A 14,065-nucleotide genomic window follows, 5' to 3' on the forward strand; every position below is an offset into this window, starting at 1 on the left:
CTTATCTCTCTTAATTAGATCAATTTTTGCTTTTACTTGATCTGAGATCAGGATGGCTACCTCTGCTTTTTTTACTTCACCTGAAGCATAGTAGATTCTGCTCCAACCTTTTACCTTTACTCTGTATGTATCTCCCTGGTTCAAGTGTTTTTCCTGTAAACAACATATTGTAGGATTCTGGCTTTTAATCTAGTCTGCTTTCTGCCTCTGCTTTATGGGGGAGTTTACCCCATTCACATTTATGGTTAAGATTACTAATTCTATATTTCCTGCCATCTTGTTAACCCCAGATTATGCTTTTCTCTTTCCTTCTCTCCTTACTCCCTCTTCCCCCCAATATTAAACTTATGAATACCACTTGGCTCCCGCAGCCCTCCTTCTTTAGGTTCCCTCTCTCTCTCTTAGAGTCCCTCCCCTTTTCTTAAACCTTTCTCTTTCAATTTCTGTATTCCTTTCTATTTATCCTACCTCTTCCCTTTTTTTCGCTTTTCCCTCCCTCTTTTCAGTGAGGCGAGATAAGTTTTTCTGTAAACTGAATATATCTAATAATTTCTCTTTGAGCCAATTCTCATGAAAATAAGAATCATATTATGGTTATCTCCCTCCCTTCTTTCCTTGAGATACAATAGGTTTCCTTTGCCTCTTTGTGAGATGGTTTCCCTCTTTTTACCTACACTTTTTTCTTTTTCTAGTACAATTTCCTTTCCACTTCTAGATCCTTTTTTATATTATAACGGTAAACCAAATTATACATGTATTCTTTATGTATACCAATAACAGAAATACAGTTCTCAAGAGTTCTTTTTACCTTTTATTTCTTCTCTTGAGTTTTATATTTGGAGGTCAAACTTTTTGTTTAGCTCTGTTTTTTTTCATCAGAAATATATGGAATTCACCTATTTCATTAAATGTTAATCTTCTTCCCTGGAAGAAAATTCTTACTTTAGCAGGGTAGTTTATTCTTGGCAGCATACCAAGTTACTTTGCTAGACAAATTGTTTTAACGGGACAAAACAAATGCTGTGGAGTTCTTAGAGCTTGATTAAACATCCAAAACATAAAGGTCATCCACTACAACCACTGCCAGTCATCTTGACTTTTGCCTTGCTACTGGACTTCAGTGACTCTGGAAGAGAAAATAAGGCAGAAAACATTGTGCTATGCTGCCTCACTTAAATACAGTTTATGTGTGAATCAAAAGTCATCCCTACCACTTTTCCACTTTTGCATGCTTCTCTAAAAAACAATCAGGCAAGTGATTGCAGCAGCAAATCACAGCCCTGCACATAAGTAGTCCTGGACACAGGATAATTTTCTCAATGGACTGAAGCAGAAGTGAAATTTGACAGCCTATTACATGTTTAGGCAACCTACTGCTCATCTCCTGGCATAACAAAGGAGCTAGAAGAGGTACCCAAAAAATTATCTGCTTCACCAGATCTAAGTAACCTTGGATTGCTTATCATGACAGGTGGGGATCCTTTCCTGTGGCCAGAATACACAAAAAAGTACAAAAACTTTTGCAAAAGATGATTCCACTCAGTATTGATATATGAAATATGTGCGTGCCTATAGACGATAAGAAATCCAAGGAACAACTCTTGTTGTGAAAGAACTCAGCAGATATTGCATCCAAATAGCAGTCCTGAGTGAAACAAGGCTGACAAATGAAATTCAGATTATACAAGGAACAAATTAAAAGGGAACCAAAGGTAGCAATCAAATTGGGCCACAAGAAGACTCACAAAGAAATGAGGAATTTCCACAAAGTAAAATGTATGGTCCATTCTACCGTATCTAAGACTGTAGTAGGGCCTGGCAACATTACATGCAGAGTGCAGAAGAGATAAGAAGAGGAAGGGCCCACTGCATCTAAGAGTATATGAGAAAATGGTACTTGATCTTGATGCAGTAATGAATCTATGAAACCAAAGAAAATTCTGAAAAAACAGAAGTGGCATAAATTAGAGTTTTCTCCAGACGATGAGGTGAGTACAGAGAAAAGAGCTGAACTTTTCCACAGCAAAACTTGATGAAAAAAATCCAAGTAGAAAATAAAGTAATTGCATTTTACCTGGCCAAGTCTTCACAAAGAGAGTCACAAAAGCACATAGAAACCTCTCACTATGGAGCAGCATTGAGCCAGCAAAGTTTAAAGCTTTCTTTTGTGGAGGGAACCAAACAAGATGGGAGCCTGGAGAAAGATCTCATTGCCAAGGAAGCCTGAAGCTGTGTCACTGTGACCCTGAACCAGAATTCAAAAGAATGAAGGACTCAGAAGAAAAGGTAAAAATCGCAGGGCACTCTGGATTTGACCATCCTCTGTAAGTTTTCCTGTCCATACTATGTTAACAGAATACACTGTGTTGAACAGAGATTTATGAAGTCCCTGAAGAATTTAATTCATTACTTATACCCCAGAAAATATAGATCAATACCAAAGAAGACTCTATTAATTTCTTAGCCAGCCCAAAGTCCCAATTCAGAAAGTAAGCCTATCAAAAATAAGTAAACAGAAAGAAACACCAATTAAAAAGAAATTTTACTAAACTAGGGATTCTCAAAATATAAACCTGGAAACAAAGACTAGCTATACACCATCACAGCAAAGACTGTAGCAAAGATTCAAAGAAAATCACAAGACTTTCTAAAAGCTGGGAATTTCTGGGAAAAGTGAAATGAAAGAGTGAGGGATAAAATGAAAATATAAATGAAAGCTTTAGAGAAAAGACTAGAAAGGGAAATGAGACTTCTATAGCAGGAGTTTCTTAACATTTTTGTCATGGACTTTTTAGAAGTAACAGGGAAGTTTTGTTGCCTAAATTCATAATTAGAGGAAATGCAAAATTTGTTAGAGATTAGTGAAAATATGATTTTTCTCATTCTTATTCACATATCCATTGAAATTTATCCACTGATCTTGGAAGGAGGAAGGGAATGAGGAATTCTGGTCTGGGGATCCAAGCTAAAAAATGTCTGCTCTTGAGGAGAGAGAACAAGATAAGAAATGAGAGTTCTTTGCAAACAGAATTATGAGGAGAATAAACAGCTTTGTACAAAAAAGCTTATTCATATAACCTGAAAATTTGAGGTAGAAAGAAATGCAAGAACAAAAGTTAAAAAATAAATAAACTATTTCTTATTTAAAAGTAAATGAAAACTGACTTGTAAAACAGGATAAGATAATTTAAGAATTATCAGGCTACCTGAAAAACTTGACACTTTTCTCCCCCAAAGTCTGAATACTGTATTTCAAAAATCATAACTGAAAAACCCCTCAGATCTTTTAGATCAAAGAGTAAAGTAACAATTGAAAGAATACAGTAGTCAATTTCTGAAAGCCCCAAGTGAAAATTAATTAACATGTCACATCCAAAATCCAGAGCTTCTGCATCAAAGAAAAAATACCACAAGTAGCCAGAAAGAAAAGAATTCAGGTATATAATCAGGATCATACAAGATCTGGAAGCTTAATGGACAGGAGAATTTGGAATACACCAGTCTGACCACAAAGCTGGGTATAATCTTGAGACCAGAGCTGAGTAGATAATTTAGTATACAATCGTAGGAGTTAGGGAAAACAAAACAAAAAAAACACATTTGAACAACTAGAAAGTGCTGTAAGATGATGAAGGTAGAATGCTGGGTCTGAGGTCAGGAAGACTCATGTTCATAAATTCAAATCTTGTTACAGACATTTAGTAGCTGTATGACTCTGGACAAGTCACTTAACTCTGTTTATCTCAGTTTCCTCATATGTAAAATTAATGTGGAGAAGGAAATAGCAAAGCACATTACTATCTTTGCCAAGAAAATCCCCAAATGAAGTTACACAAAGTTGGAAACATTTGAAATGACTGAAAAACAATAAGATGATGAAATGTTTCCTTTCAGAACCTCTAATAGTTTCAAGGGTCCCTGAGGGAACAAATATAAGACAGAATCTGGTATCAATTTGTCAAACGTTAGTGATATTAAAAGAAAAAGGAAAGAAGATAAAGTGGGAGGCAAGAGGTGAAATTTGGTTATAAGGAAGATTATGTAAACATAGAGTGAAGGAAGTGGACTACACGTGACCCTTTTGGGGGATTTTGTTTCTTTTAATGGAAATATACAAAAGAAAATTAAATACACATGCATGTATAGTTTGAAATTAAAATATATTAAACTCGTAGGTACTGGGAAAAGGAGATTAACAGGGAGGGTAAATTCAGCAAGGGATTAGTGATGGCACTTAGTCAAAGTAAACTCTATCTTTAGATATTAAAGCATGACAAGTTTAACCAATATAAAAAATGAACAGCCAAGATTCTGTACTTGGACTGAATGAGAGGAAGAATAGTAGCAGAATTCATCAAATTTAAATTAATATTGGCTATGCTTTTGATACCTTCTTTTTTGTAAAGAAAAAAATGGTGAGGGAGAGAAGTATGAAAGAGTAGAAGGCAGGAAAATTCATAATTGTTATAACTGCTAATGGGATGATGTCCCATTAATTGAAACAGTAGCAGAAAGGATTAGGAAGAAGGATCGAACAGTATGTTGTTTACAAGCAACACTTGAAAAGAGTTTCAGATAATTAAAAGGAGTTTCAACAAAATCTTTTCAGGTGAATTCAGAAAAAGATGGTGATCATAATTGCAAAAAAAAAAAAAGAAAAAAGAAACGAAAACAATAAGAAGAATCAGTACTTAAAAGAAAAGCTAATTTAGAAAAAGCAATAAACCACAAAACCGCAACAGTTGGGGATTTCAATGTATCCCACACCACCACTTCACACATACACACTTTTGACTAGACAGATCTAGTCAATAGCTAAACAAGAAAGAATAAAGGATATGAATAGAATTTTTAGTCAAGTTGAATATGATCATCTCTGGTGGTTACTAAAATGAGCACAGAAAGAAGTAAACATATTCTCAAATGTACATAGCACCTTTAAAAAACAATAATTGATGATACACTGGGCATAAAATCCTCCTAAACAAATTCAGAAAGCAGAAATACTAAAAGCAGCCTAAATTGACTACAATGCAATAAAAGCTATATTCAAAAAAGAGCCTTTGTTTAAAGGACTAAAATTTTAGAGGCCAACCTTAATCCCCCCAAAATTTATAAATAAAGGACAAATCATAGGAAAAAATAAAAAAAGAAATTCTTTTTTTGGTGGTTAAATTTATTTTTAAATAGCTTTTTATTTTCAAAATATATGCAAAGATAGTTTTCAACCTCTTGCAAAATCTTGTTTCCAAATTTTTTCCCTCACTTTCCTCCACCCCCTCCTCTAGACAAGTAATCCAATATGTTAAATATGTGCAATTCTTCCATATGTATTTCCACAATTATACTACAGAAGAAAAATTTGATCAAAAAGGAAAAAAAATGAGAAAACATTATACAACCAAACAACAACAAGAAAATGAAAGTATCCACACTCAGTCCCCACAGTCCTCTTCTGAATGCAGATAGTTCTGTCCATCACGAATCTATTGGAATTGGCTTGAATCATTTCATTATTACAAAGTGGGGTCCATCACAGTTGATCATCACATGATCTTCTTGCCACTGTGTACAATGTTTTCTTTGGATCTATTCATTTCATTTAGCATCACTTCATGTAAGTCTCTCCAGGCCTTTCTGAAATCATTTTCTATTATATAACAATAATATTCATAATATATCATAACTTATTTAGCCATTCCCCAATTGATGGACATCCACTCAGTTTCCAGTTCCTTACCAGTACAAAAAGAGTTGCTATAAACATTTTTGCACATGTTGGTCTTTTTCTCTTTTTTCTAATCTCTTTGGGATACAGGCTCAGTAGAAACACTGCTGAATCAAAGGATATGCACAGAAAAATAGAAAATGTCAACAAGAAAAATGAGAAGTCAGACAATATATCAGAAATGTTTGGGCCATAGCAGTACTTTTCTCTAAATCCATTATGCCCAATAGTCATTGATGTAGAAGCTAGAGGACAATCAGATTATTATTAACTTCAGGATTCCAAACATCTAGGAATCTGTTCTAGTCCTACCTTTTTTTTTGTTTTGTTTTTGTTTTTGTTTTTGTTTTTGTTTTGTTAATTGAGGCAATAAGGTTGAGTGATTGGGCTGGGTCACATAGCTAGTAGGTATCAAGTATGTGGATTTGAGCTTGGGTCCTCTTGACTCCTTGGCTGGTGGTTTGTTCACTGCTCCAGATGCTTCTTCATCCTTCAAAAGGAAAAAATACTTTATTAAAAATATTATTACAACATCCAGAAAGAAAATCTAGGCCAGTACCCAATTCAAGTAGCGGCACTTTTGTGGTGGTATTTTTAAAAAGTGGGGGGCTAGAGGAAGGGAGACACAAAACATTGATTCAGGAAATGGCTAAACAAATTATAAAAAGAAACATTAATGGAATATTCCTATTTTGTATAAAATTATGAAAATAATTCAGAAAAGTGTAACAAGGATTTATGAACCTTCTCTAGCTCTAAAATTATTCAATTGTACTCGGACTCAGGACTTAAGGATTTGTACTTGGGGTATAGACCCAGTTTGGTCCCTGTGATTGGGGACTTTGTCAAAAAAGTATTAAGAATTGAGCCTGGGAGAGTCCACCACTCTATACCTTGTAAAGCAAAGGAAGGATTTTCAAATGTCTTTAGGCCCTGCCTGGTTCAGAACACAAATCTCCCTTGGATTTTTGGCATTTGAGAGAGGGGAAGAGGGAAGAAATTTCCCTCTCTTCCCCCTAGCAGTTATAGCAGAGGCACAAGATAAAACAGCACTTGCTTGAGTGAGTGAGCCAAAGACTATACCTGAAGGCAATAACTATTTTTCCTGTTTTGAACTTTTTTTCTGCGACCACAGATAACCAAATAAGATCCTTAAAAAACGAACATTTCCCCTCAGGAACAAAGTGGATTTTAGTGCTGATTATCCAGGAGATGACCATTCTTTTGTGAGGGAAAAGGCATTGCTACCAGTATTCAGGAGCCAAAGGACTAAAGCCAGAGTCTTTCCTATCTATACTACAGTTTAAACAGTATAGGCCTGAGGTAAAAATGAAATATTTAATAGTCCTACAAAGTACCTTACCTTTGGGGAAAGTATCATATATAAATGGATTATATTGTTTATGTTTTAGGTATTTGCTAACAAACATTTAGGGATTTTTTTGTTTTGTTTTAAGTGTTTCATCGTGGGAGAAAAAATAACTGTCTTACAGCTGATAACTGCTTTTTATATTGAATACCTTTACTAAAAGTAACAATGTTAATCCCTTTTAGGTAGACTCTAGACATGAGGTGTTACCTAAGCTTTGTTGTAGAAATTTTTCTTGAGACTTTAGAATGGGTATATAACAAGCAAGAGAAAATGTGAATACTTGGAGCTAGGGTATATGCTCAGCTCCAATGCCTGTTAGAGAAGCGTGGGAAGAGTTATATGAATAAATATGGAGTAGTGTAATAAGAACCAGGAAAACAATATACACAATAACTACAATGTGAGTAGAAAAGTAACAATTAGGTAATTATGACCAAGTTTAACCCCAGTAAAGAAATGAGAAAATGCATTTTCCTTCTTTGCAAAGAAGGCAAACTATAGAGTATGGAACAATGCAATGCCTGGCACATAGTAAACACTACATCAAGTGCTTATTCCTTTCCTTTCCCCCTTTTAACTGATGATAATCTTACTAAGCAAACTTTTTTTTTCTATTTTTATCCTTTGTTGTGAAGGAATGGCTTCCTGAGAAAGTGTGGAATGGAGTACTAGACATACACACCCCTTACCCAAATTGATTTCTTGGAGGTGTCTCCAGGTATAAACACAAAGCCTTTATTCGATTCTTTGCAAGAAGTGGGCCAGCACATTAACTGAGCAGTCCTGCAAAGTGTGGCACAGTACAGAAGCAAAAGCTGGGTTACATAGTCGAAAACCATGGGTCCACCCCTTATCCAGTTGATTTTTTTAATTCATTGGATGGACCAGATTCTTTAGGAACATGGAAGTGGCTACTGACCAATGGACAACAAGGCTTTCTGCTCTATAGAGATCACGTGACTTCATGAAACTTAGGCCTAGAATCTGCTCTTCTTTACCCCTACAGTCTTTTTGAGAAATCTTCATTTATTTCATTCAGTCCTTCCTCCTACTGATATTCACTTGAAGATTTCTCACACCAATCCCGATACATCTTTTCTGCTAAAGCCTCTATGTTATCCTTACCCTCCTGGGGATTTCTTCAATATCTGTGAGAATTCACCCTTTATTCAAGACTAGCATCCTTTCATTGGCAGAGGCCTTTACTGAGACCATTTTAATAAAGAATTTATAACTATTGCAGTGATTAGTTGTATCAAGCAAGGCAAACAAATAGGACAATAATAACAGCTAGAACAATAAGCAAAAAATGAAAGGATTTGTTTCTACCAACTCTCACCAAACCAAGACCACCAGGATGCATTAAAGAAAGAGGACCAAGTCTCTATAGAGACATGAGCAAATCTCCTAATATCTTGGTGATTTATTTTACTAGGTTCCCTAGTTACATAGTTTCATCAGTGTTATATAGCAAGTTGACAGATCTAATTTCCCATAGATGACCCCACCTTCTTCTGCTACAAGATAATCTAGCACCAGTCTGTGCTGTAATATGGCTTCCCTAGTTTGAATGTTTTGATCTACTAGTAGGTCCGAGGCTTTGGCAGTTTGGTTAGTGGTAATCTCAACTATAGTTTCTAACCTTATTAACCTCTTCAGAATATATATAGGAGTTTTATACCCCAAACTTTCATCCTGGGCCAAGTGGCCAGCCCATATGCCTGGATTATTTTTTCAGAAGGCCAGGTGTCTACCCATCCCTTTTCATCTCCCATGTTAGTGAGAGATGTGTCTAGGCTCCTTTTGCTCCTCATATAATTAGAGGCCTATTTACCTTTTTGTCCTGGTAAAAAAGAAAAACTAGGGCCAAATTAATCTTATGTAACAGGACCCCATCCAATTAATGGGTAAGTAGAAAGGCCACAAATCCAATAATGCCCCTTTAAGGCAGGCTGCTTCTGTTCAGAAATCATCAATAAATGCTCACCATTAACTACTGGGTAGACTGCTGGTATTCATAACCTAGGGGACCTCCCTCTATTCCACTGCTTCACTTTCCAAGCACATCCATAAACCTCCTCTTCTTCCATCCCATTCAGATTATGTGTACTCCAAAATTAGGTCAATATTGACCTAAAGAAGAGTTAGGTCAACTCCAACCTCAATAGATGGTCCTATAAATAGTAAATCTGGTTCTATTTGTACAAGGATTAGAGATCATATTTGTTATATAGTTAGATACTCCTGTTCGTTGGTCTATTTTTATAGGTTCAGTGACATTGGCTATTCCCTAGTTCAGTTCCCCCTCCTGTCTGATTGAGACAATATTTTCCTTTTTGATACTCTGACAGGGGCTAAGAATGTTCCTCCCAAACCTCCCAGAATCTTGTTCCATTATGTACTCAGGATCCAAGCTGAGCTCAATGGAACAGGTACCCAGCATCACTTGGACTGTCTCTGAGCCCTCCCCCTCCCCCCCCCCCCCAAATCCAACAGTTAGGTAGCTACAGTTTCCATTAGCCTCTCAAAACTATTCCTCTAGGGTAACCAAGGAATGGGTGTCGAATAAACAAAGGGTATAAGGAGAAGTATGTAGACTAAGGAAATACCCATCGTGTGGCACTGGAATTAAAATTCTGAAGAGGAGGCAGAAAGGATACCTCAGAAAAGGATACAGCATCTACAAATGAAAAGTCAACAGAATAAAAATGAAAAGTCAACAGAATAAAAATGACAAGAATTAAGCAATCCAATAGTTTCCAATGCCAATTGCTCATGGGTTGTGGAGGGGTCACCCAGTGAGGGGATTGCGTTGGAAATGCAATTTCAGGTCCTTGGACTGCTCCAGATTGACAGTCCTTTCAGCCAGAGGGTCCCTGGTTCTTTCACTCTGAAGTGGTGTGTCCACTTGCTCTTGAGTTCTTACTGCAGTGTCCAAGTCAGGAGTAGCTGGAAGGGGCCTTCCCATAGTAGGGTCAGCTTCTCCTCCTTTCACTTCCAGATCAGGACCCAATATCCTGGTTTGAACTTGAGTATAGGAAATCCTAGATGGAGTGTCTGAGCAATAATAGTTTTAAGCTGGATTTCATGCAGATGTTTAGCCAAAGTACCTACATACCCCTTGTATCTTTACCTCTAAAATAGGGTCCCAATTTTTCTCAGGAAGTCTTGGATATGAATGTGCATATAAAAGCTCATAAGGTGATAATCCAATTTCCCTACAAGGCTTTGTTCTTATTCTGATAAGTGCCAATGGCAAATACTTGGTCCAGAGCAATTGAGTTTCAAGGGCCAATTTAGTTCATTGTCTTTTGATTTCCTGGTTCATTCTCTTGACCTTACCAGAGGAAGAATGAAGCCAAGGAGTGTGAAACTCCCAAGAAGTTTCTAGATTGGAGTATCTTAGCAGTGAAATGTGTTCCCTGATTTGAGTATATTCTTTCTACCATCCCATATCTGGGGATTATTTTTTCCAAAATGATTTTGGTGACTGCAGATGCAGCTGCTTAATACAAGGGGAAAGCTTCTTTCCATACAGTCAGGTGGTCACTAGAATCAATAGATATTTGGGATAGCTTACTGGTGGCAGCACAGTAAAGCCCACCTGGATGCTCTGAAAAGGTCTAAGCTGTGGAGGTCTCCTGTCAGAAAATAGCATTGAGCTGCCTTATTTGTTCTTCCACAAACAAAAACCATTCACCTGCTGCAGGGCTAGGATATACAGACCTGGTGACACAAAGTGGATCAGGACTGCATCACACAGGTTTTGGGCATCTCAATGGCTACCTCGATGCAAGTGTTACAAAACCTGCCTCATACATGCTTTAGGACCTCTTAGACCATTGGGGTTCTGCTTGTCTTTCTGAGCTTCAAGATTCTGAACTTACAGTTTTTCTTCTGAAGTATAGGATGGAGAAGGCAAATTCTGAGGTAAAGTAGAGATTAGAACAAATATTTGTTGGTCAGATTCTACTTCTCTCATTTTTCTCACTTCCTCATAAGCAAGACAATTGCCTCTGGCCTCAAAACCAGCTTCTGGCTGGTTCCCCTCACATGTATAATGGCTACAAATTCTGACAACAATAAGTTATGTAGGTATCCTGATACTTTATTTCTGTGATTTTTGTGAGGGGAACTGAGAAATTTCCCCCTTTTTACTCCAGATATAATGCTTCTGAGGATAATCCCACTCCTTGGGTAGATGTATGACTGAGGAGCAGGTTGCTCCCTAATTTATCAGGAATTCCAACTCATTATCCATAGGCTACATATTTATCAAGGACTCTGGGTGGGGCTTATCTGTATCTATGAGTTCCTGAGGCTTCTAATCTTCAAGTTTCATTAGGAAGTGCACCTTCTGTTCCTGCTTCAAGCATTGAGGACAGACTGAACAAGTCTCTTTCCTTTCCACAGCCAAAACAGATTAAGGGCTTTCTCTTATCTCTTCCTTCACTTTGGACTAGATTGTTCTGGTTCTTCCCTTCAGGTTGGCATCATGTGCTTTCCTTTGAAGAAGGGGCTCTCCTGTTCTATTAATATTTTCTGTTTTGCTGTCCTCCCATTGATTAACTTCCTTGGCCATTTATACTAACATCCTAGCTTTTTGCTCCTGGTTCTCATCATCTCTCCTCTCATATGTTTTGGTTGCCTCTTCCAATAGTTCTCCTACTGGCCTATGATTTCATCTATCCATCTTCTGCAGTTTCTCACTTACATGTCTGACTATACATTTGTCACAAAATGTATCCTCAACATAGATTCATTATTCAAATCAGAGAGATCCAGACCTGAATATTTTGTCATACTTTGTTTCAGTCTGTCTAAGAACTCAGAATGGGATTCCTCTCTCCTTTGCATTATGTTAAATGCTAAATATTGTGGTATTCCTGTAATGATTAAATCCCTTAGGTCTTGCATGTGACCCCAATGAATCTTGTTGTTATGATCCCATCAAAAGTACTGATTGGGTATTTCTGATCAGCTGGTACTACCCTGTGTGTGGGAGGCTGCCTCCTTTCTCACTCTACCATTGGTGGCATTTCTTACTGAAGTTTTCTTCTCTGGAGAGAACAGAATAGACCCAAAGTATATTTTGGGGGAGCCAGGAACTGATCTAATTGTTCTGATAGGCCTGCTGAGTCTTCCATGAAACCATGAGTGGTTTCATCTCCTTAAATTACTCAACTGAGTGGTGCTAAGAAGTACATTAATAAACCCTAACCCACCTTGAACTACGGGTACCTCTCTTAGTGGATACATATGGGTCCCAGGTATAGATGGGTCAGGGATTGGGAAATTTACTAGATCCTTTTTTGAGGTGCTCTATTTCCCTCCTCAGAGGTTTTTGGGGAGGGGTGGAAGGAGTGAGTAAGTCCTCTGGTGCATTGCTAGGGCTGGAAGGGGTTGGGGGTGGAGCAGTAGGGATGGGCACAGCTGCTGCCTCCTGTGGAGGAAGAGGAGAAGTATATAAAGGAGAGAGAGAGAAGAGAAGAGAAGAAGGAGGAAGGGAGGGGGAGGGATCTCTAAGATCCAGTGATACTTGCTATTCCTCCCATCTATGTACCTTCTTATCTGACTTTCTTAAAAGCCTAGAATACTGTACTTCTCATTTCTACTTGACTTTTTTCAAAACTGAACTTAGCCCTCACCTTCTCTAAAAGACCTTCCTGATTCTGTGCTACCTATCTATGGGAATGGATTGCTCTCTCTAACTGAGCTGATTTAGTCAGAAGATACAGAACGTTATCACAAGAGATAATTCAGGCATTATATTGATTTTAGATGAATGAGAGATCAAGGAGAGCAATTATTTGAATTTGACAAATTTTAATCCATCTATAATCTGACTTTAGTCAGATTTTTGATCATATTTTTCTTGATGATTAAGAAGAATTTGATAGATACCTAACAAATAGCCAATTGTTTTTAATGGGGTGCACAGTTTTCTTGATTATTCAGTGATTATTTAATGAGAAAAAAAATGACTTTTTAAGCTTTTTTTTTTAACTGATCTATTTTGTAGGAGACAGATGAACAGAAACGTCACAAGATTGCCACTGAACTCTTGCTTACAGAAAGAGCCTATGTTAATCGACTTGACCTTTTAGACAAGGTAATCTTTTTTTGTTATCTGTTATTTATGTTATTTGACATTGTAGATAGTGTAAAATTTAGAATATTGAGCCTTTTTTTTTCAGTAAAAGAATAAAGTTTTCAACTTTTTAGTTACTAGTAATTGCTAGAAATTGTCTGATACTATCTGATTTTTGTATGTATAGACTTGCTAGGTGTAAATATTTCTTCTCAACAAATAAAGAAGCAATAAGTTCCTCTAGTTCATCATCGTCGCACAACAAATGACATCTAAACTGTGTGCTTCAATTCCATCTGTGGCAGTAAGTAGCAGGAACTAAAATTTTAATTAAAGACCATAACAACCAATCATCCAAAAGAGAGAGGGCAGGCCAGGTAATAGAAGAGACAGAAAGTATGCCTATGTATATATACACATGTACATCTAAGAAGTAATACCCACTAAGATCTTTAGGAGACTGAAGAAATTAACTGCCAAGTTAAAGCAAAAATCCTGAAGCCTAGGGAAATAATTTTCAGAAGCTAAGTAAGAAGAGTCTATCTAGTCACATAGTGAGAAGATGAAAATGTCAACAGGTCCATAACCAAATTAAGGCCATGCACACTTACATACCATACTAGATTAATAATTTTTATTTGTTGGACATTAAATGATCTTTACAACGCTTCTCCTTCTTACCTTTCAAATTATGTTATGTTTTACTCTTCTTTCCAGTGATATTCCCTCAGTTTAGTCTCTTCTTATTGGTCTTCTCATATGCCCAGACTCGATATTCCTGGTTTATTTCAAAACTTATTTTAGACTTCACCTTCCTAATTCTTCTCCAGTCACTTGAGCTTTTCTTTATGAAATTGTCTATTATTTGCTCTCT

At 36.8% G+C, this 14,065-nt stretch overlaps 1 protein-coding gene across 2 annotated transcripts in view; it reads left to right on the plus strand.

Moving 5' to 3' along the window:
- The window catches only part of FGD4 (FYVE, RhoGEF and PH domain containing 4), a 138,938-nt gene that overhangs the window by 60,128 nt on the left and 64,745 nt on the right, over nucleotides 1–14,065 (plus strand). For both annotated transcript variants that reach the window (XM_051962799.1, XM_051962798.1), the window contains one exon: nucleotides 13,123–13,212. In XM_051962799.1, the coding sequence (XP_051818759.1) occupies nucleotides 13,123–13,212 (90 nt within the window). The remainder of the gene's footprint in view (nucleotides 1–13,122; nucleotides 13,213–14,065) is intronic.

This window comes from Antechinus flavipes, chromosome 5, assembly GCF_016432865.1.
Source record: "Antechinus flavipes isolate AdamAnt ecotype Samford, QLD, Australia chromosome 5, AdamAnt_v2, whole genome shotgun sequence".
NCBI lineage: Eukaryota > Metazoa > Chordata > Mammalia > Dasyuromorphia > Dasyuridae > Antechinus > Antechinus flavipes.